The 20,546-nt window shown below is 46.4% G+C and overlaps 2 protein-coding genes across 3 annotated transcripts in view; one reads left to right on the top strand and one right to left on the bottom strand.

Moving 5' to 3' along the window:
* Positions 1-2,797, top strand: part of LOC144509853 (uncharacterized) — a 415,538-nt gene extending 412,741 nt beyond the window's left edge. Inside the window, exon 37 of the mRNA XM_078238759.1 lies at positions 1,156-2,797. Within this exon, the coding sequence (XP_078094885.1) occupies positions 1,156-1,187 (32 nt within the window). The 3' untranslated portion in view covers positions 1,188-2,797. The remainder of the gene's footprint in view (positions 1-1,155) is intronic.
* Positions 2,798-11,691: 8,894 nt separating this feature from the next.
* The window catches only part of arhgef16 (Rho guanine nucleotide exchange factor (GEF) 16), a 60,245-nt gene continuing 51,390 nt past the window's right edge, over positions 11,692-20,546 (bottom strand). For both annotated transcript variants that reach the window (XM_078238761.1, XM_078238762.1), the window contains exons 13-15: positions 19,137-19,201; positions 17,053-17,154; positions 11,692-14,874 (exon numbers count right to left, since the gene is read on the bottom strand). In XM_078238761.1, the coding sequence (XP_078094887.1) occupies positions 14,735-14,874; positions 17,053-17,154; positions 19,137-19,201 (307 nt within the window). In that variant the 3' untranslated portion in view covers positions 11,692-14,734. The remainder of the gene's footprint in view (positions 14,875-17,052; positions 17,155-19,136; positions 19,202-20,546) is intronic.

Genomic DNA, 20,546 nt, shown 5'->3' with positions numbered 1-20,546 from the left:
TGACTCCAGAATCCAGACTGACATTTCCAGTGCAATACCACGTGAGTGCTGCACTGTCAGAGGAGCCATCTTTCAGCTGAGATAGTAAAAGAGGCTCTGACTGCCCGCTCAGGTGATTGTGAAAGACCCCATTTGAAGAAGAGGGTGGAATTCTTTCCGATGTCCTGGACAATATCAATCCCACAATCAGCAACAAGACAACAGACCATCTACCACTGAGTTTATTCCTTGCTGTTTGTGGACAAATTGATTGTTACATTTCCTGTATACAGTGATTACTTGGGTCACTGTCTGTGTGCAGTTTGCACATTCTCCTCGTGTCTGCGTGGGTTTCCTCCGGATGCTCCAGTTTCCTCCCACAGTCCAAAGATGTGCGGGTTAGGTTGATTGGCCATGCTAAAATTGCCCCTTAGTGTCCTGAGATGCGTAGGTTAGAGAGATTAGCGGGTAAATATTTAGGGATATGGGGGTAGGGCCTGGGTGGGATTGTGGTCGGTGCAGACTCGATGGGCCAAATGGCCTCTTTCTGCACTGTAGGGATTCTATGATTCTATGATTACACCTCAAAAAATTACACTTCACTCGCTGTAAAAGATTTTGGTATATTCTGAGGTTATTTTTTATTCATTCATGGGACATGGGCGTCGCTGGCTGACCAGCATTTATTGCCCATACCTAGTTGTCCTTGGAGGGCAGTTGAGAGTCAACCACATTGCTGTGGCTCTGGAGTCACATGTAGGCCAGACCAGGTAAGGACGGTAGGTTTCCTTCTCTAAAGGACATTAGTGAACCAGGATGGGGTTTTTCCAACAATGGTGTCAGTCGACCATGAGGTCATCAGTAGATTCTTAATTGCAGATTTTGTTTAATGGATTCAAACTCCACCATCTGCCATGGCAGGATTCAAACCCAGGTCCCCAGAACATTAGCTGATGTTCTGGATTAATAGTCCCGCGATAATACCACTAGGCTATTGAAATGCAAGTTCCTACTCTCTAAGTAGAAGTCACAGATCAAGACTGTTAACTCTCTGGTGGCCAGAGTTTGGTACAATGTTCAGCGATTAGAATAGTCCCACACTGGTGTTAGATGTGTTGCTCTGTTGATGTAAGTTGGGCTGGCGTTCATTCCTCACCTTCCACTCTCTGATTCCAGGAGGGCCTCCCAAGCCACCGCACCACCTGTGACCTGCGCCCCAGGGAAATGTGGCATCGGCCTCAGCATCAGGGTTATTGTCACTTAAGCGAGCGCGAAGCCAGCCCTCACTCTGACCAGTGCCAACGAGACTGCTTCTGCACGTTCAACCATCCCTGCCCGTCAAAAACCACCTTCCCGAGACATTGCTGAAAGCAAACCGATGAAGTGGTGAAACCACAATGGAAGACTTGGAGGAATGGCCATGTGCCCCCGCCATTATTCTGAACAGTGATATTGTATTAAAAAGTGGAGATGCCAATGGACCCAGCTGCCCATTGGGCTCAAGAGCCAGGCATTGAAGCAAGACCTTCAAACCCATAGACCCTCATCAGGCAGCGAGGATCGGAATTGCTGAACAATGAACAGGCTCAACCTCTGTGGGTGTTGAAAACATTTTGGATACCTTCAAGACTGCTCTTTTTTACATATACATATTATATTTTATTTTTATAAACCGAGTTCCAGGAAGGCAAGATTAATAGAGAGTGCGACCCTGAGTTCCAGTTTGGTGAGACGGTGAATATTAATCCTGATACCTAAGCAAGAAAGTAATCGACCAAGGAAGTTATACATGAAATGTCCCACCACATGGTAGTTGGCAGGGTGCGTTGACCAGTGTGTGTTTTTTCATCACAAGGTGGGCATTTACAACCTGACACCAATGGTTCTCATTCACCACAACGTGGCCACGACACAGGATCTCAGGAGCAGATAGTGTGGAGTTCAACGTGCTCCGCACCACAGTGTAAATGATGAGTGTTAGCCTTTGCACAGACTCTCAGGATGAAGCTGATTGGAACGGGATAGTGTTGAGCGAATGTGATCTGGACATCAACTCCCCATCACAGACTGCTTCATTTACCAAGTCAAGACTGATTCCATCCTCAGTGTCAGTCAATCTGCCTTGCCTCCCATTATTGACCAACACACCCTAGTTTCACTTTCTGGCAGAGCGGGACCTGTTGATCGATCTCTGTCCTGCGCTGCTAGTTGGAGATTACATGGTTTAGACAGAACCCACACTGAATGATTGAATAAAGCTTTGTCAAAAATAGCAAGTTTGATAGGTCGCCAAAGTAGTTAAAAATCAAACTTCCTGCTATATGGCACCTTGGCATGGATATCCAAAAAGAAGCATTTGACACGGTGCCCCGTGAAAGGCTGTTAGACAAGATCAGGATTTGTGACATTGGAGGTAACATGGATAGAGGATTGGTTGACAGATGGAAAGCAGAGAGTAGGGATAAACAGGACATTTTCAAGTCAGCAGGCTTCTATCTACTATAAGGATCAGTACTGGGGCCTCAGCTATTTACAATCTATATAAATGACTTGGATACATTACTCTTGGTGCCTTCATCTAAGTTTGCTGATGATACCAAGCCATTTGGGACAGTAAGCTGCGAGGAGGACACGAAGAGGCTGCAAAGAGATATAGATAAGCTAACTAAATAGGCTGGCGGATGGAGTACAATGTGGGAAAATGTAAGGTTACTCAGAGAGGAAAATTGGATTTTTTTAATTGGTGAAAAGTTTATAAATGTTGTTTAGAGGGTATTTGGGTGTCCTTGTACAAGAAACATAAAGTTGATGCAAATGCAAAAAAAAAACAGATGCTGGAAATCTGAAATAAAAACAGAAAATGCAGGAAATATTCAACAGGTCTGGCAGCATCTTTGGCAAGAGAAACAGAGTTAACGTTCTAGGCCTGTGACCTTTCAACAGAACTATGCAGTTAATATAAAGTTAACATCCAAATACAGCCAGTAATTAGGAAGACAAATGATGTGTTGGTCTTTATTGCAAGGGAGGGTTGGAGTACAAAAGTCATGTTACAATTATCCAGGATATTGATGAGACCACCTCTGGAGTAGTGTGTAGTTTTGACTTCTTTACTATAGGAAGAATATACCTACCTTGGAGGTATTACAGCAAAGATTGACTCCTGGTACAAGAGGGCTGTCCCATATGGAGGTTGAATAGAATTGACCTCTGGAGGTTAGAAGAATGAGAGGTCATCTTATTGAAACATAATATTCTGCTGGGACTTGACACATTGAGGTTGTTTCTCTTGACTGGAAAGTTTGGAACTAGGGGGCATCGTAGCAAGGTAAGAAGATGAGGAATTTATTTACTCAGAGGGCTGTGAATCTTTGGAATTCTATACTTCAGAGGGTTGCTCTGTTGTTGAGAGTATCCAAGGCTGCGATTGGTAGCTTCTGGACACTAAGGAAATGTGGAGTTGAGGTCAAAGGTCTCAGCCATGATCTCATTGAATGGTGGAGCAGGCTCAAGGGGCTAAATGGCCGACTGCTGCTCCTATTTCTTATGTTCTTAAAGCCTCCCAGTGTTTCTTTCCTTCATTTCTCTCTATACTTTGCCTTTGAACATATCGCAGTCTCCCTGTGCCAACTTCCACCTTCTTCATCCTCCATACTGAAACAAGCATTGTCTCCTCCAGCACCCTCTTTACCAGGAACCTCAACACAATGTGGGCATTAACTCCACAGACACTGCAGGCTTTAAAGGTTCCAGGCATATCCTGCTGCAGCTGTTCCATTTCTGCTATGTTCAAGCTTGACCTGCTCCCTTACAAAACCTCCCCACAATACCCTGCTCCCAGTCCCAATACTGGGTGCCACGGTGGTCAATACTGCTGCCTCACAGTGTCAGGGATCCGGGTTCAATTCCGCCCTCGGGTCACTGTCTGTACGGAGTCTGCACATTTTCCCCATGTCTGCATGGGTTTCCTCCAGGTGCTCCGGTTTCCTACCACAGTCCAAAGATGTGCGAGTTAGGTGGATTAGCTGTGCCAAATTGACTCTAGAGTCAGTGGATTAGTGGAGTAAATATGTGAGGTTATGGGGATAGGGCCTGGATGGGATTGGTGCAAACTTGATAGGCCGAATGGCCTCCTTCTGTACTGTAGGGATTCTATGAGATGTACGATAACAGTTTCAAACATCTGTAAAGTTTTAGGTCAGTTATCCAATAGAGTTGGTCCTCCCACAAGGATGGCAGATATTGGAGGCATTGCAATGAGGGCATATCAGCTTTTGATTCGTGTTAGCGAAGCTCCAGGTTTGGACGATCGGCCCAGAGTGATGGACCTCAAACAGAAATCTCGCCGGCACAAATCCCGGTTCTGGCCCTCTTGCGAGATTTAACGACCATATTGGGATTTGAGCCCGTGGCGGACAGGACCGCTCGATCCCGCCCTATGTAAACCAGCAGACCAGTGGAAGCAAATACACTCTCTGCCATTTTCTCCTCTCCTGCACAAGAACGGATGAAATTAAAATGGGAGAGAGAATCAGAGATGGTGTCGCACTGGGAAACAACCTAAGCAGGCTGTCTCCATGACAACCTGCTTTCATATGACTTGACTTTCAATAATTGTGTAATATAATGTGTTATGGTCATTTCAGTATTTAAGTAGATTTAAAAGAATCAACCGTCACGTATTAACCCGACTAGATTCCATGACAACCACAGTATTAGATTAAGATTTTTTTTAAATTGCATTTTATTCTGTTTAACTGCAATAGTAGATTTTTAACTCTAAATGCCATATAATTCCACATAATCTACCACCTCAGTATTCCGAAATGGATCCCAGTCAACACCAGATAACCTTGTGACCTCCCCGCCCAGGAGGGAAAAAGAGTCAAGACTGGGAAATAAGAAATGTTTTTTCCGACTGGGACCTTCCATGTTAATTATCTCAGGTGTTCAGGCTTGGCTTTATGTCAATGAACTTCCAAGAGCTCACCACTGGTGAGGGTGGGAACAGGGTAACTCCTGGAGAACATTTGATGGTGAGCTGGGAAGGGCCTGTGAGGAAGATTCACCGTGTTTAGTATTGGGCCTGTCTGCAAACCCGTGCCAAATGTTGAAAATACTTTGATTAGTGGTTAGCACTGCCGCCTCACAACGCCAGCGAACCGGGTTCGATTCCCAGTTTGGGTCACGGCCTGTGCAGAACCTGCATGTTCTCCCCATGTCTGTGTGGGTTTCCTCCGGGTGCTCCGGTTCCCTCCCACAGTCCAAAAGATGTGCAGGTTAGGTGCATTGGCCTTGTTAAATTCTCCCTCAGTGTACCCAAACAGGCACCGGAATGTGCTGACTAGGGGATTTTCACAATAACTTCATTGCAGTGTTAATGTAAGCCTACTTGTGACACTAATAAATGTTTAAACTTTAATTTCTGGAGTGAAAAGTCTGGACACTAAAGGTTGGACGTTCCAACTCATCTCCAAATCAGACAGGATTGTGGCTGACAAATGGCCTCCTGCAGATTCTCGCCTCACGTTTGTGTTTCTCATCCCCTCCCACTCCTGCTGCAACCCTTCCCCGGTCACTCCAGGCAAATTCTGGCCGGGGTTGGTTTGACCTGCCCTTTGGCCTATTCCTCTCCCCTCTATCCTGATTAATACTGTTTCCTCGAATTGCCAGATAGAGGCCATAGTTGACTTGGGCACTGAGTGGTAACAGCCCCAATGAGAGTGAAAGAGGGGCCTCACCCAAAGATCTCCCCTACCTCAATTTCAGCCAGAAAAGCTTCTAAAGTAAATCTGAGATTCTTCAGTCGGGTACTCATGCCCCCTCAACAGGTGCTGCAATGGTGAACTCCCTCCTGGAGACAGCAATTCCTCTGGCAACTCACCCCACATCACTAATGTTCCAGGGAAATGAGCCAGGGTGGAGTCGGCACAGTAAGTAGTCTCACAACACCAGGTTAAAGTCCAACAGGTTTATTTGGTAGCACGAGCTTTCAGAGCGCTGCCCCTTCAAAGAACAAAGAAAATTACAGCACAGGAACAGGCCCTTCGGCCCTCCAAGCCTGCACCGACCATGCTGCCCGACTGAATTAAAACCCCCTACCCTTCCGGGGACCATATCCCTCTATTCCCATCCTATTCATGTATTTGTCAAGATGCCCCTTAAAAGTCAACATTGTATCCGCTTCCACTACCTCCCCCGGCAACGAGATAGCTTCTGACTATTCACTCTGTCCATGCCTCTCATAATCTTCTATCAGGTCTTCTATCAGGTCACCCCTCAATCTCCGTCGTTCCAGTGAGAACAAACCAGGTTTCTCCAACCTCTCCTCATAGCTAATGCCCTCCAGGCAACATCCTGGTAAATCTTTTCTGTACCTTCTCCAAAGCCTCCACATCCTTCTGGGTAGTTGTGGCGACCAGAATTGAACACTATATTCCAAATGCGGCCTAACTAAGGTTCTATAAAGCTGCAACATGACTTGCCAATTTTTAAACTCAATGCCCCGGCCGATGAAGGCAAGCATGCCGTATGCCTTCTTGACTACCTTCTCCACCTGCATTGCCACTTTCAGTGACCTGTGTACCTGTACACCCAGATCCCTTTGCCTATCAATACTCTTAAGGGTTCTGCCATTTACTCTATATATCCTATCTGTATTAGTCCTTCCAAAATGCATTACCTCACATTTGTCCAGATTAAACTCCATCTGCCATCTCTCTGCCCAAGTCTCCAACTGATCTATATCCTGCTGTATCCTCTGATGGTCCTCATCGCTATCCGCAAATCCACCAACCTTTGTGTCGCCCGCAAACTTACTAATCAAACCGGTTACATTTTCCTCCAAATCATTTATATATATTACAAACAGTGCTGATCACCTGATGAAGGAGCAGCACCCCAAAAGCTCGTGCTACCAAATAAACCTATTGGACTTTAACCTGGTGTTGTGAGAGTGCCAACTGTGCCTACTCCAGTCCAACACCGGCAACTCCACATCAGGGTGGAGTAGGAGCACTGAGTAACAGCAGTCCCTCCCACACTGCTCTGTGTAATATGTCTGATGCAGGCAGAAGTCCCTTCACCAAAATCCCTTTATTTATAACTCTAACAGTAGTACGCAGAGTGCTATCGGATAGCAGTCTAACTCCAGGCTCCCAGAGGAACTGACGCTCCCGGTTCAGTACAAGGCAAAGACTCCCTGATTGGCCCATCAATTGGATCCTTAATCAGGGAGTTCACACCCCAATAGGCCTGATTGAAGTCATTACACTCTGGTTTATAAACAGGAGGTAGATTTTCTCCCCTCCTGTTGTAAGTTTTCGCTGCATTTGCACCAGCAGTGGAATGCACACTTAAACTTAAGAATTGGCTCAGTCCGAGAACGGTTAAAAAGTGCCAACCCCAACATTCCACATGACCCAGCTTGGCTTGTAGTTATCAGTTGGTTTACAATGTTAGAAAAAAAAAGTATCAGTCTTGTCAATGACATCTCGCTCCTTCTCCCAGTAGTGTCCAGTGACATAATAGTGAACAGATACATATCAATTTTTTTTTCTTTAAGTTGCCGATGGGACAAGTTCATCAGAGTTGTGATTCAGTGGATCAGGGGAACCTGCTCCTTATTGAATCAATGGACAGGATTCTCTCAAAATGAACCAAAACATCTCACAAAGAGCAACAATTGATTTTAATAAAAACTAAAAGGTGCTATTATGAATAAATTATCAGGGCATTTGTGTTTTATTCGTACTGATGTGCTGTACACACGTGGTTTTCTAGTGAAACTGTTTATATTCCTGTGTACACAGTTACACTATAATAAAAGGATTCTGAACTCACCAGGCGTGTTTCTGTTTTAATCTAGCAATGGGGAAATCCAGTTGAATTTTAACTGCTTAATGATTCATAGAAGATAGATCAAGGAGCTCTGATTTCCCCATGGTCCCAGTTGTTAATACAACGATTATTGCATTTGTCTTGCATTTCTATTGATGCCATTTTAACCTGCAGATTTGAACAACTACTTGGATTTAGGTATCACTGTTGTGAAACCACGCTTTATATAAAGAAAAAGATTCTCGAATTTACTGGCTGGTAACTCCTCACTGATTTTGTTTAAAGCCAGATTCCAGTGACTTCGGATCACAGTCCAAGATGGCTGCATATTTGCATCACTTTGCCTTCTGCATTCCAAAACTATTGAAATGGAGGCAACTGATCCACAAAGCTGCACCAGGAACAATTGCATTGGTTGCGGTTAATAGGGAGTCATCTCCTGACCTATCCCATTAGCAGAGCAGCCAGGCAATGACCTGGGCACTCAACTGGGTGGAGACAAACCATTAGGTATGATCACTGGGACATTGGGATCCTGATTGAGAGAGGAATTCCCAGCCATGATCTAATCAAGGTAACTGGAATACACTAGCCATGACCATATTTGGCTCACTGGGCAGTTGGACAGAAAAAGGTCACATGACAGTGTCTTTTAAGCATCTGTTGTCTCTGCAGCACAATGCAAACAACCAAGATGCTGAAGGAACAAGACCTTGGGTAGCTTCCTTCCCACCCCATTCTCTCCATCCAATTTGCATGTTGAATGCAGAGTGCTGAGTTTGACTACCCAAGTGACTACTCTATTGAATCATCAATAGTCACAGGTGAGGTGCCTGAAGATTGGAGGGTGGCAAATGTTGTGCCTCTGTTTAAAAAGGGCTGCAGGGAAAAGCCTGGGAACTACAGGCCAATGAGCCTCATATCCGTGGTGGATAAGTTGTTGGAAGATATTTTGAGAGACAGGATCCACAGACATTTAGAGACGCAAGGACTGATGAGGGACAGTCAGAATGGCTTTGTGAGTGGAAAATCATGACTCACAACTTTGATTGAGTTTTTTGAAGGGGTAACCAAGAAGGTAGATGAGGGCAGTGCAGTTGATGTTGTCTACATGGACTTTAACAAGGCCTTTGACAAGGTACCATATGGTACGTTGTTGCATAAGGTTAAATTTCATGGGATCCAGGGTAAGGTAGCTAAATGGATACAAAATTAGCTTGATGAAGCCAGAGGGTGGTTGTAGAGGGTTGTTTTTCAAACTGGAGGCCTGTGACCAGCGATGTGCCTCAGGGATCAGTGCTGGGCCCACTGTTATTTGTCATTTATATTAATGATTGGGATGAGAATATAGGAGGCATGGTTAGTAAGTTTGCAGATGACACCAAGATTGGTAGCATAATGGACAGTGAAGAACGTTATCTTGGATTGCAACGGGATCTTGATCGATTGTGCCAGTGGGCTGACGAATGGCAGATGGAGTTTAATTTAGATAAATGCGAGGTGATGCATTTTGGTAGATTGAACCAGGGCAGGACTTACTCAATTCATGGTAGGGCGTTGGAGAGAGTTACAGAGCAAAGAGATCTAGGGGTATATGTTCATAGCTCCTTGAAAGTGGAGTCACAGGTGGACAGAGTGGTGAAGAAGGCATTCAGCATGCTTGGTTTCATTAGTCAGAACATTAAATACAGGAGTTGGGGTATCTTGTTGATGTACAAGACATTGGTAAGGCCACACTTGGAATACTGTGTACAGTTCTGGTCACCCTATTATAGAAAGGATGTTATTAAACTAGAAAGAGTGCAGATAAGATTTACTCGGATGCTACCAGGACTTGATGGTTTGAGTTATAAGGAGAGTCTGGATAGACTGGGACTTTTTTCTCTGGAGATTAGAAGGCTGAGGGCTAATCTTATAGAGACCTATAAAATAATGAGGGGCATAGATCAGCAAGATAGTCAATTTCTTTTCCCAAAGGTGGGGGAATCTAAAACTAGAGGACATGGGTTTAAGGTGAGAGGGGAGAGATACATAAGTGTCCAGAGGGGCAATTTTTTCACAGAGGGTGGTGAGTGTCTGGAGCAGTAGAGGCGGGTACAATTTTGTCTTTTACAAAGCATTTAGACAGTTACATGGGTAAGATGGGTATAGAGGGATATGGGCCAAATGCGGGCAATTGGGACTAGCTTCAGGGTTTAAAAAAAACGTGGACAAGTTGGGCCGAAGGGCCTGTTTCCATGCTGTAAACCTCTGTGACTCTGAGTTTTAAAAGAACTCAGCCCAGTGCTGCTGTCTCCAGAAGAATGGATAAATCATCCATTTACAAACAGTGTCAGTACCGAAAGGAACAGGACCATTGAGTGAAAATACCAGAACCTCAGAGTTCAGCCTGATTTAGATCTGAAACCTTGGCCGGAATTTTACTGGCACTCCCGCCTGAGTTCCTAAGATCGTGCCCGAGACCAGTGGAGAATGCCATTCTGCGAGCCTCGCCTGCTCCTATTTCGGGGCGGGCGTGCTGGTAAAATCAGGTCCATTAACTCTGTTTCTCTCCACAGGTGCTGCCAGACCTGCTGAGTTTATCCAGCATTTTTTAGTTTTATTTCAGATTTCCAGCGTTTTGCTGTTATTCGAGTTTGAGATGAACTCCGATTAATGGAATGAAACGTTCACAGGGGCAAACACCCTGACAGCTGCTCGGAAGGGTGGCCTGGCGGCACAGTGGTTGGCACTGCTGCCTCACAGCGCCAGGGACCCGGGTTCGATTTCCGGCCTCGGGTCACTGTCTGTTTGGAGTTTGCACATTCTCCTCGTGTCTGCGTGGGTTTCCTTCAGGTGCTCCAGTTTCCCCCCTCAGTCCAAAAATGCACGGGTTAGGTTAATTGGCCGTGCCAAATTGCTCCTTAATGTCAGGGGATTAATAGGTAAATGCATGGGGTTACAGGGATAGGGCCTGGGTGGGATTGTCATTGGTGCAAGCTCGATGGGCTGAGTGGCCTCCTTCTGCACTGTTGGGATTCTATGAGGAAATCCTGTTTCAAGTAAATTGAGGCCAAAAGTTACATAAGTATCATTAAGACCAGATAAAGACCATTACCCAAGGTCAACACTATTAACTCCTCTCCATGTTGCAATCCCTTCTGAATGAATAGGTAATAGAATCAAGTCCCAGTGCACAGAACATTGGCTAACAATCCCAGTGCAATACCGAGGAAAAGACAAAATACTGCGGATCCTAGAATCTGAAACAAAAACAGAAAATGCTGGAAAATCTCAGCAGGACTGACAGCATCTGTGGAGAGAGAATAGTGCCAACGTTTCGAGTTAGGATGACCCTTTATAGCCAATGTTTTGAGTCTGGACGACCCTTCAAAGGGCCCGGACTCAAAATGTTGGCTCTATTCTCTCTTCACAGATGCTGTCAGACTCGCTGAGATTTTCCAGCATTTTATGTTTTCCTTTGCAACGCTGAGGGAGTCCTGCACTGTTGGAGGTGCCAGCTTTCACATGGGGTGTTAAATCTCTCTGAGGTGGATGTAAACAATCAGATGACACTTACAAAGAGAACTAGGAAGTTTTCGCTGGTGTCCCAGCCTAATATTTATCCTTAAACAATCACCATTTTAGGACAGGTTCTCTGCTCATTATCACATTCCTGTTTGTGGCACCTTACGTGAATTGGCTGCTGCAACCTCCAACATTACAAAGCAATTAAACCTTCTGAAACTCGGCTGTAGAATGTTTCAAGTGAAGATTGGAAGCGGCAATGCGTAATAGAGTTCTTCCTTGCTTTTGTTTCACTTAACTCTCCAGTCCCTAACACAGAGCGGAGGAAAACGTCGGACAGAATTCCAGAAAAACACCAAAACAAATCAAAATAACCATTTATTTGTGCATTGTTTAAAAACTGCCAAATCTCAGGAATATGTGGCATTTAATTGATAAACATTTGGCAAATTCCAGCATGGCCACTAGAGGGCAGGTGGTCAGTTACGAGCCGGTAATCTTAACGAAGGGGAGCTCAGCACATCGCTAGCAGGGCGATTTACCCTCTTCCGACTCTGTCTTTAGCCCACTTCTACATTTCAGCCTTTAGCAGGTTAGTTTTGTTAAAATATACGGGGCAGCCACAAAACCTTGCTCAAAATTAAACAATTCTCCTTTACTCCAAACCCTTTGCCCAGAAGGTACTGAGACTAAAATGTGTCTTGGGCAGCAATGCACAACAGGTGATAGTGAAACAACCACCCATTGTACACCTGCTCCATTATGTTTCGCACTGATTCTGGGAAGAGAAATGGGATGAGACGGGAAATGAACTGGGAATGGTGGAGAGAGCGTTACCCAGTGACTATGCACACGTGCACAGCTGGCATTACGGGGAGAGGGGTGGGAGAGACCCTGGCTGATCTTTTCCTGGCTCCCAAGACCAGGAATGTTGATACAGTCTCTCCTCAACTGGCCCCTAAACCCTTAAACATGTTAGCTCAGGGTGGGAATCAGGCCCGGGGAATCTCCTACTCTACCTGGTTCTGGAGCACGTTGTTGAGAGGCAGGGGGTGGGTGGAGGGGGTAGTTGGTGGAGGCTTCCTACCCATAATTTTGGAAGATCAACAGAAGCCCTGGCAGAGAAGGTGATGATTTCATAAACCATTCATATTTGGAACGGACATGGAGACTCACCAGGTGGAATCACACAGGGGACCCTGGGGGGGAGGCGGGTGCAGTGCAACACCAGGTCAAGCCACAGGGAAGGGTTCTGAGCGACAGAATTCATAATGCTTTTGTGTCTCTGTGACGTGAAGCTGGCAGTTTGTGGATATTGGAGAGTGGAGTCAAGGGATAATCATTCTCTAACATCTTAGTGCAAATTACCAGCAGAAAATGTACCCAGGCAGACCTGAACAAATCCTTCAACCCTCACCCTTCCACACACTTTCTTCACAAACTAAAGCAGGGGTCAAAAAGGCACCTCCCTGACCTTCATATTTATTGGGATAATCATTTCAAACAGGTGAGTTGAACACTGCCAATGCTCTCAAACTCTTGGGTGAATGTTCCTTTCTGTAACGCCAGACTCCCCCAGTGATCAGTTCACACGCACAAGCCCCACCCCCCCCTCGATTTTCGATTATGTAGGACTGGATGATTCCAAGTGGGAGGTAGGGTTGCTGACTCCTCCAGGAATGCCCTGTTTATTCCAAGAGTTAAAGATTAATCTCCAGAACACTGCGATAAACAAAACCCATGAGAAAAATAAGTGTTTACTGGTGACAAAAATATTGGATATGGATTAGGGAGAGTTTTGCAAAACAGTCAAGAATGATCCAATTGGTAACGAAGAGTCCATTCACTTTCTGACTGAGTGGCTGCTGTGCCTTGGTGTATGTATGATGGATGCATCAGGCAGCTAATAGCAGGAGTATTGAGGTGGGATGTCTGGAGGCAGGTTGTGATGCCATCTCCAGGAACACAGCAAAGCAGAGTCTCGAAGGCCCAATCACTGCTTTCTGCCCTTGGTGCTGAGTTCACACCCAATGATAGTGAGTACCAGGCTGGTGTGAAGAGTGAGCACGAGGATTTGGGGATTCACTGAGACATTCTGGAGCCTAAAATTCTCACCTTCCCTCCCAAACCCGGCCAATTACGATGGGAGAGAACCAGAATCCAAGGAGTCTGCAGCTGGGATTGTGTGTGCCAGTCACAAGATTGTGAAGAGAGAGATTTGATCAAGAATCTTCGGGAGAGTCAATGATTTGTTAGCGAGTTGAGCCAAGGGTCTAAAGCTCCCTGTTACACTCTCCCTCATACACACAACTGCCCCTCCCTCCTCCACATTGGAGAAAATGCACACAGGGAACTTAGCTCAAATTCGACCCTTCAATGTTCAACGTGGATCAGGAGTCCCGCTTAACCGGAGCGAACAGCCAGTGGTTTGGTCTGCTGGAACGGGATCTCCACAATAATCCCCACTGATGGACAACAATCTGCAGCAAACTGTACAAAATGCTCAAAATCATCCGTGCTGAATCTAATTTCACAAGTCTGGAATTACACTCCCGTACAGAGTTAAATTCATATACAAGAAGATCAGTAACAGTGGATTTAATCCCACACCACCCACATCCCCCCCACCCCCACATTCACATTGATCTGGGGATCTGGAATTTAAAAACATAAATCATTTCAAATTATTTTTCTGAATGTGCCATGCCACGTGCACACACGCATGCACACACACGCATGCACACACACGCATGCACACACACGCATGCACACACACGCATGCACACACACGCATGCACACACACGCATGCACACACACGCATGCACACACACGCATGCACACACACGCATGCACACACGCATGCACACACACGCATGCACACACACGCATGCACACACACGCATGCACACACACGCATGCACACACACGCATGCACACACACGCTTGCACACACACGCTTGCACACACACGCTTGCACACACACGCTTGCACACACACGCTTGCACACACACGCTTGCACACACACACGCATGCATGCACATGCGCACACGCACGCACACGCATGCACGCACACACACGCACATGCATGCACATGCACGCACAGGCACACACATGCGGCATAACCATCAACAAAGAGAGTGGTGACGAGGGTTATAGTCAAATTTCTTCTTCAAAAAAAATATTGCTTAGAAAATATTACTAACATTTTCAATTCTCAGGGATCCATGTCGAACATTTCAACAGGTCATTCAGCCCCGGTGCTACAATTACCCGGTCGAGTGGCAACAACTAGTGGCAAAAGCCGAATACCAAGTCCGTAACCACAGCTTTGGCAGTTGGATAAATCTAGACTCCATCTTGGCAAGGCCCTGGCAACGGGCAGATGGGACTTTGGTTCGGATGTAAGAACTAGACGTCAGTTTCGATCCGCAGCCTCTCCATTCGCTGGACGTTTCGTTGTACTGCAATGTGATTGGTTATCTCCCTGGCACATGACTCGGGAAACCAGCCTCTCTCCCAATCACGGATCCTCTCTCCCCGGTACCAACCTATTGGGACAAAGGGGATATCCTGTCAGAGGGGCACAGAAGAGGCAGGGAGCGGTCTCCAGGAAACTCTTACAGATGGGAGGGAGGGTGGAGGGTGCAGGAAGCTGGTAATGAGGGTACTTTGCCCAAGTGGCAGCTAGCTGATTTATTGACAACAGTGAGGGCACCACAAACCCCAAATACTCTGCCCGGGTAACCTCGACCTCACACAGGCAATTCGACTGCAGGGGCATCACAGAAATTGAGCATTCCTGCTCTCACCGCACAACTGCCCACACCCACTTTGCAGCCCCCAATTCCAACCCTAGCCCTGGAGTGATAAAACCAATTGGTTCACTTCATAAGGCCCACAGCCCAGCAGAGATTGATGGGCGAGGGTGGATTGTGTCATTCGCTGGACCAAGGGGCAGTTGGCATCAGTGGAGGTGCCTCCCACCCGGGACTGGTGAACACTCCAGAGAGAGAAAGCTATCAGAAATGAATACTTGGATGCAAACTTTATTGGTCGCACAGAATTAGCCCACAAGCTCCGGTGGGAATGATTGACAGGGTAATTACCCAATCACGCTGGGAGACTGCACTGCCAGATGCGATTGGGTTGATTTTAAGCACATTATTTATCTGTAATTATCCTGCACTCACTGTGATGTTCTGGGGATATAAACCCGCTTTTAAATTCGGCGACTTTGCTATAGTTTGAGTCACAGGTTCAGAGGGAGACTCCTATAAATGTACAGTTCAGGCCCTGCCGTTAGCTGAGTGAGTGAAGCAGCGATGTCGGTAATCACTCCGTTTACCAAACCTTATCTGCTCCACAAGCGGAATTCAGAGGAAATGGTGAAAGGCAAGGAACAGCTGGGTCTTCTTGAAAAAAACACACACACAGGGTGAGAAATGTTCGAGTGGAAGTTAGAAACCTCTTTTAAAGCTTTTAGAAGGGAACTGGGGAAATATTTGAAAATTAAAACATCCAGGAGGCCAGAGAAATGGAACTAATTAATAGCATTTATGAAACTGGTGGACAGTTTCCAATGGCCTTCCCTTGTGCTGTATGATTCTTTCCAATCTGTTCATACTGTCCCACCCTCTCTACTCCCTGCTGTCATCAGACCTTTGAATGGACCTACCTTGCACTAAGTCGATCTTTCTCTACACCCCGGCTATGACTGTAACACTACATTCTGCACTCTCTCGTTTCCCTCTCTATGAACGGTAAGCTTTGTCTGTATAGCACGCAAGAAACAATAGTTTTCACTGTATACCATAAGACGTAGGAGCAGAATTAGGCCACTCGGCCCATCGGGTCTGCTCCGCCATTCTATCACGGCTGATATTTTTTTCATCCCATTCTCCTGCCTTTTCCCCATAACCCCTAATCCCCTTATTAATCAAGAACCTATCTATCTCTGTCTTAAAGACATTCAATGACCTGGCCTCCACAGCCTTCTGCGGCAAAGAGTTCCACGGATTCACCACTCTCTGGCTGAAGAAATTCCTCCTCATCTCTGTTTTAAAGGATCGTCCCTTTAGCCTGAGGTTGTGCCCTCTGGTTCTAGTTTTTCCTACTGGTGGAAACATCCTTTCCACGTCCACTCTATCCAGGCCTCGCAGTATCCTGTAAGTTTCAATAAGATTCCCCCCTCATCTTCTAAACTCCAACGAGTACAGACTCAGAGTCCTCAATCGTTCCTCATATGACAAGCTCTTCATTCCAGGGATCATTCTTGTGAACCTCCTCTGGACCCTTTCCAAGGCCAGCACATCCTTCCTTAGATACGGGGCCCAAACCAATACATGTGACAATAATAAATCAAATCTAATTCAAAATGAAAGCTACAGGAGGGAGGGGATGGGGCTCCACATGTAGCAGTAGCCGTCGCCATTGACAATGTTCAAGGAGGAGATGACAGCTGACCCAAACCTGTTCTCAAACAATGGCTAGAAGCACATGATTTCCAACAGAGTGACGTAGATCACTGTCTGGGGTGGTAACCCCTCTTCGTCGTGTTTTTCCCTCACCCTTGTCCTGGGAGGCCAAGACCCGATTGTAACAGTGACATTTCCGCAGGCTTCCCTCACTTGGGAATCATTCAGCTCCGCACCGTTCTGGAAATCTAACTCAAGACTCGCGGCAGAGAGACACTCCCCGTAGGGCAGAGCTTGCAGCCTCAGACCTACCGCCAACCTTCTGGAGAACGACTACCACATCTGTCTGCTGGAGCGACAGCTCATCTGGCTGCTTGGAAAGATACGCTTTGATAATCTCCACCTGTGGGAGACCTAGGAGAAAGGAAGGAAACACAGTCACTCCCTGCAACAACTCCCTGCATTAATAAAAACACCTTTAATACAATAGATTCACAAGGCACCTTCACAGGAGTGATTCACAATCTCAACATTGACATTGAGGGACAAGAGGATGAGAATTTTTTTTAAAGGTGTTTGGGGAACAGGAGTCACTGTCACCAAAAGAGAAAATGCTGGAAAATCTCAGCAGGTCTGGCAGCATCTGTGAGGAGAGAAAAGAGCTGACGTTTCGAGTCCAGGTGACCCTTTGTCAAAGCTTTGTCACTATCTGTCCAAGCTATGACACAGGGTCACCTGGACTCGAAACGTCAGCTCTTTTCTCTCCTTACAGATGCTGCCGGACCTGCTGAGATTTTCCAGCATTTTCTCTTTTGGTTTCAGATTCCAGCATCCGCAGTCATTTGCTTTTATCCAGGAGTCACCATCAGTTTAGCAAGAACCAGGAAGCCAGTGCGCAAGAGATCACTGCGGCCTGACTCCAAATCTGCAGTATACGTTCACACCCATACTTAGTTGTGTGTGAGCAGCCCAATCCTTTGGTGTTGCCACTCCCCCAGTGTGAGGGTGGAATGGTCCCAGCTGTTGACCTGCTTTTCCTGCCCCTTTCCAGCTGTGTCACTATTCAGAGAGCCTCCAGGTCCAACTGGCAGCATTGGGACTTAGGATGCTGCACAATAATATTGGGTAATCTTTTTCATCCCACACGCAGTGCGAATTCCAGCTGCAACCTTTACCCCCGCAACTCCCCCAGTCTCCACAAACCTGAAATAACTTCACACATACTGTTAACAATGTCTGGGGTCCAAAATTTAGAGTCATAGAGGTTTACAGCATGGAAACAGGCCCTTCGGCCCAACTTGTCCATGCCGCCCTTTTTTTTAAACCACTAAGCTAGTCCCAATTGCCCCGCATTTGGCCCATATCCCTCTATATCCATCTTACCCATGTAACTATCTAAATGCTTTTTAAAAGACAAAATTGTCCCTGCCTCCACTACTGCCTTTGGCAGCTCGTTCCAGACTCTCACCACCCTCTGAGTGAAAAAATTGCCCCTCTAGACCCTTTTGTATCTCTCCCCTCTCACCTTAAACCTATGCCCTCTAGTTTTAGACTCCTCTACCTTTGGGAAAAGATGTTAATTTTCTAATTCCTTTATAATTGCTGTTCAGTAATTAGCTGACAGGGAAGGCGATGGCCTAGTGGTATTATCGCTAGACTATTAATCCAGAAACTCAGTTAATGTTCTGGGGACCCGGGTTCGAATCCCGCCACGGCAGCTGATGGAATTTGAATTCAACTAAAAATATCTGGAATTAAGAATCTACTGATGACCATGAAACCATTGTCGATTGTTGGAAAAACCCATCTGGTTCAGTAATGTCCTTTAGGGAAGGAAATCTGCCATCCTTACCTGGTCTGGCCTACATGTGAATCCAGAGCCACAGCAATGTGGTTGACTCTCAACTGCCCTCCAAGGGCAACTAGGGATGGGCAATAAATGTCGGCCAGCCAGCGACGCCCATGTTCCACGAATGAATTTTTTTAAAAAAGGGGTGCCCACTTGTCAGTTTCAAGTCAGGTTGTGTCCCTCGATTGCATGCAGGCTGTATCCCATGGAGACCCTACTCTAGGCCCTAACTAGGCTGGCACTGAATGAACGTCGCTGCCTGAGAGAGGTGTGACTTCAATGAGACATTAAACGCCTGTTCTGACAAAGGGTCATCCAGACTCAAAATGTTGGCTCTATTCTCTCTCTCCACAGATGCTGTCAGACCTGCTGAGATTTTCCGGCATTTTCTGTTTTTGTTTCAGATTCCAGCATCCACAGTAATTTGCTGTTATTGTGGGGAGCGGGATTGTGTTTGTTCTGCCTGTCGGGGGTCCAGGTGGAGTTTGGCTGTGTGCGTGAAGCTGCAGCTTCAGTTTCTCCTGTGTGAACCCACTGGGGTCCGTACCTTCCTTGTTGACGAGGTCATCGTGGTCCTCCTGGAGGGCATTGATCCACCGCGCTTGGTCACTCCTGCCATGAAGAAAAATAGTGTTCACATTACCCCACAGCCTGAAGGCACCATCAAATCTCTACAGTGAAGGAGGCCATTCAGCCCATCAAGTTTGCACTGACTCTCCAACAGAGCATCTTACCCAGACCCTATCCTTGTAATCCCACATATTTACTCCACTAATCCTCTAATCTATATATCTTGGGGCACTAAGGGGAAGTTTAGCATGGCCAATCAACCTAACTCGCACATCTTTGGACTGTGGGAGGAAATCGGAGCACCCGGAGGAAACCCACGCAGACACGGGGGCAGCGTACAAACTCTACACAGTGACCCAAGCCGGGAATTGAACCTTGGTCCCTGGTGTTGTGAGGGAGCAGTGTTAACCACTGTGCCACCGTGGCATCTGCCGGGGAGAGTGTAATGCGCTTCCACCCCAGTTGCCTCTGCTTTGAATCGCTGAATCCCTACAGTGCCGGAGGAGGCCATTTGGCCCATCAAGTTTGCACTGATCACAATCCACCTAGGCCCTATTCCCGTAACCCTACATATTTACCCTACTATTCTTCCTGACACGAGGGTCAATTTAGCATGCCCAATCAACTTAACCTGCACACCTTTGGAATGTGGGAGGAAACCAGGGCACCCGGAGGAAACCCACGCAGACACAGGGAGAATGTGCAAACTCCACACAGACAGTCACCCGAGGCCAGAATTGAACCCGGGTCCCTAGTGTTGTGAGGCAGCAGTGCTAATCACTTTGCCACCGTGCTGCCCCACATCCAACATAGTTAACACACACACTCTCGAACGCACACACGTGCGTATGCACACGCACGCACGCACACGCTTTCCCAAGGCCCCTTGGCAGCTCACCGGTAATGTTTACCCAACCAAGAACTGGCACTTTTTTGCAATGCTTCTGGTAACCAGCAGATGGTGGTATCTGACCAACATCTCCTGCATCTCTCAAACCTCCCAAAAGCAAATATTCCATTTAATCCCTTTCCAATGCTAATGGAGGAGATATATTTATTTGTTTGAAGTTACCATATCTAAACTTCAATGTATTGAGCAGCCGTCAATTTCACAAACATTTGTCTCTCCTCCAATAAAGAGGACACAGGTTTAAGATGATCAGAGTTGTTGATTGCGATTAAACTGAGCATTGAAGCGATCGAAATAGGATAGCAACAGGAACATTAAACCCATTACCCTGAACACGACCCTGTGATATCCTTTCCAGGCAGGATCTGTCCTCTGCTCTGCAAAAATACTCATCTTATTTCATTTTACTTTTTTTTTACCCAGAGGGTGTTGGGAATCAGGAACTCACTGCCTGGAAGGCTGGTAGGGGCAGGAACC

The sequence above is a fragment of the Mustelus asterias genome, chromosome 22 (assembly GCF_964213995.1).
Source record: "Mustelus asterias chromosome 22, sMusAst1.hap1.1, whole genome shotgun sequence".
In the NCBI taxonomy this organism is placed as follows: Eukaryota; Metazoa; Chordata; class Chondrichthyes; order Carcharhiniformes; family Triakidae; genus Mustelus; species Mustelus asterias.
The sequence above is the reverse complement of the archived record's forward strand: the minus strand, read 5'-3'. Positions and strand labels throughout refer to the sequence as shown.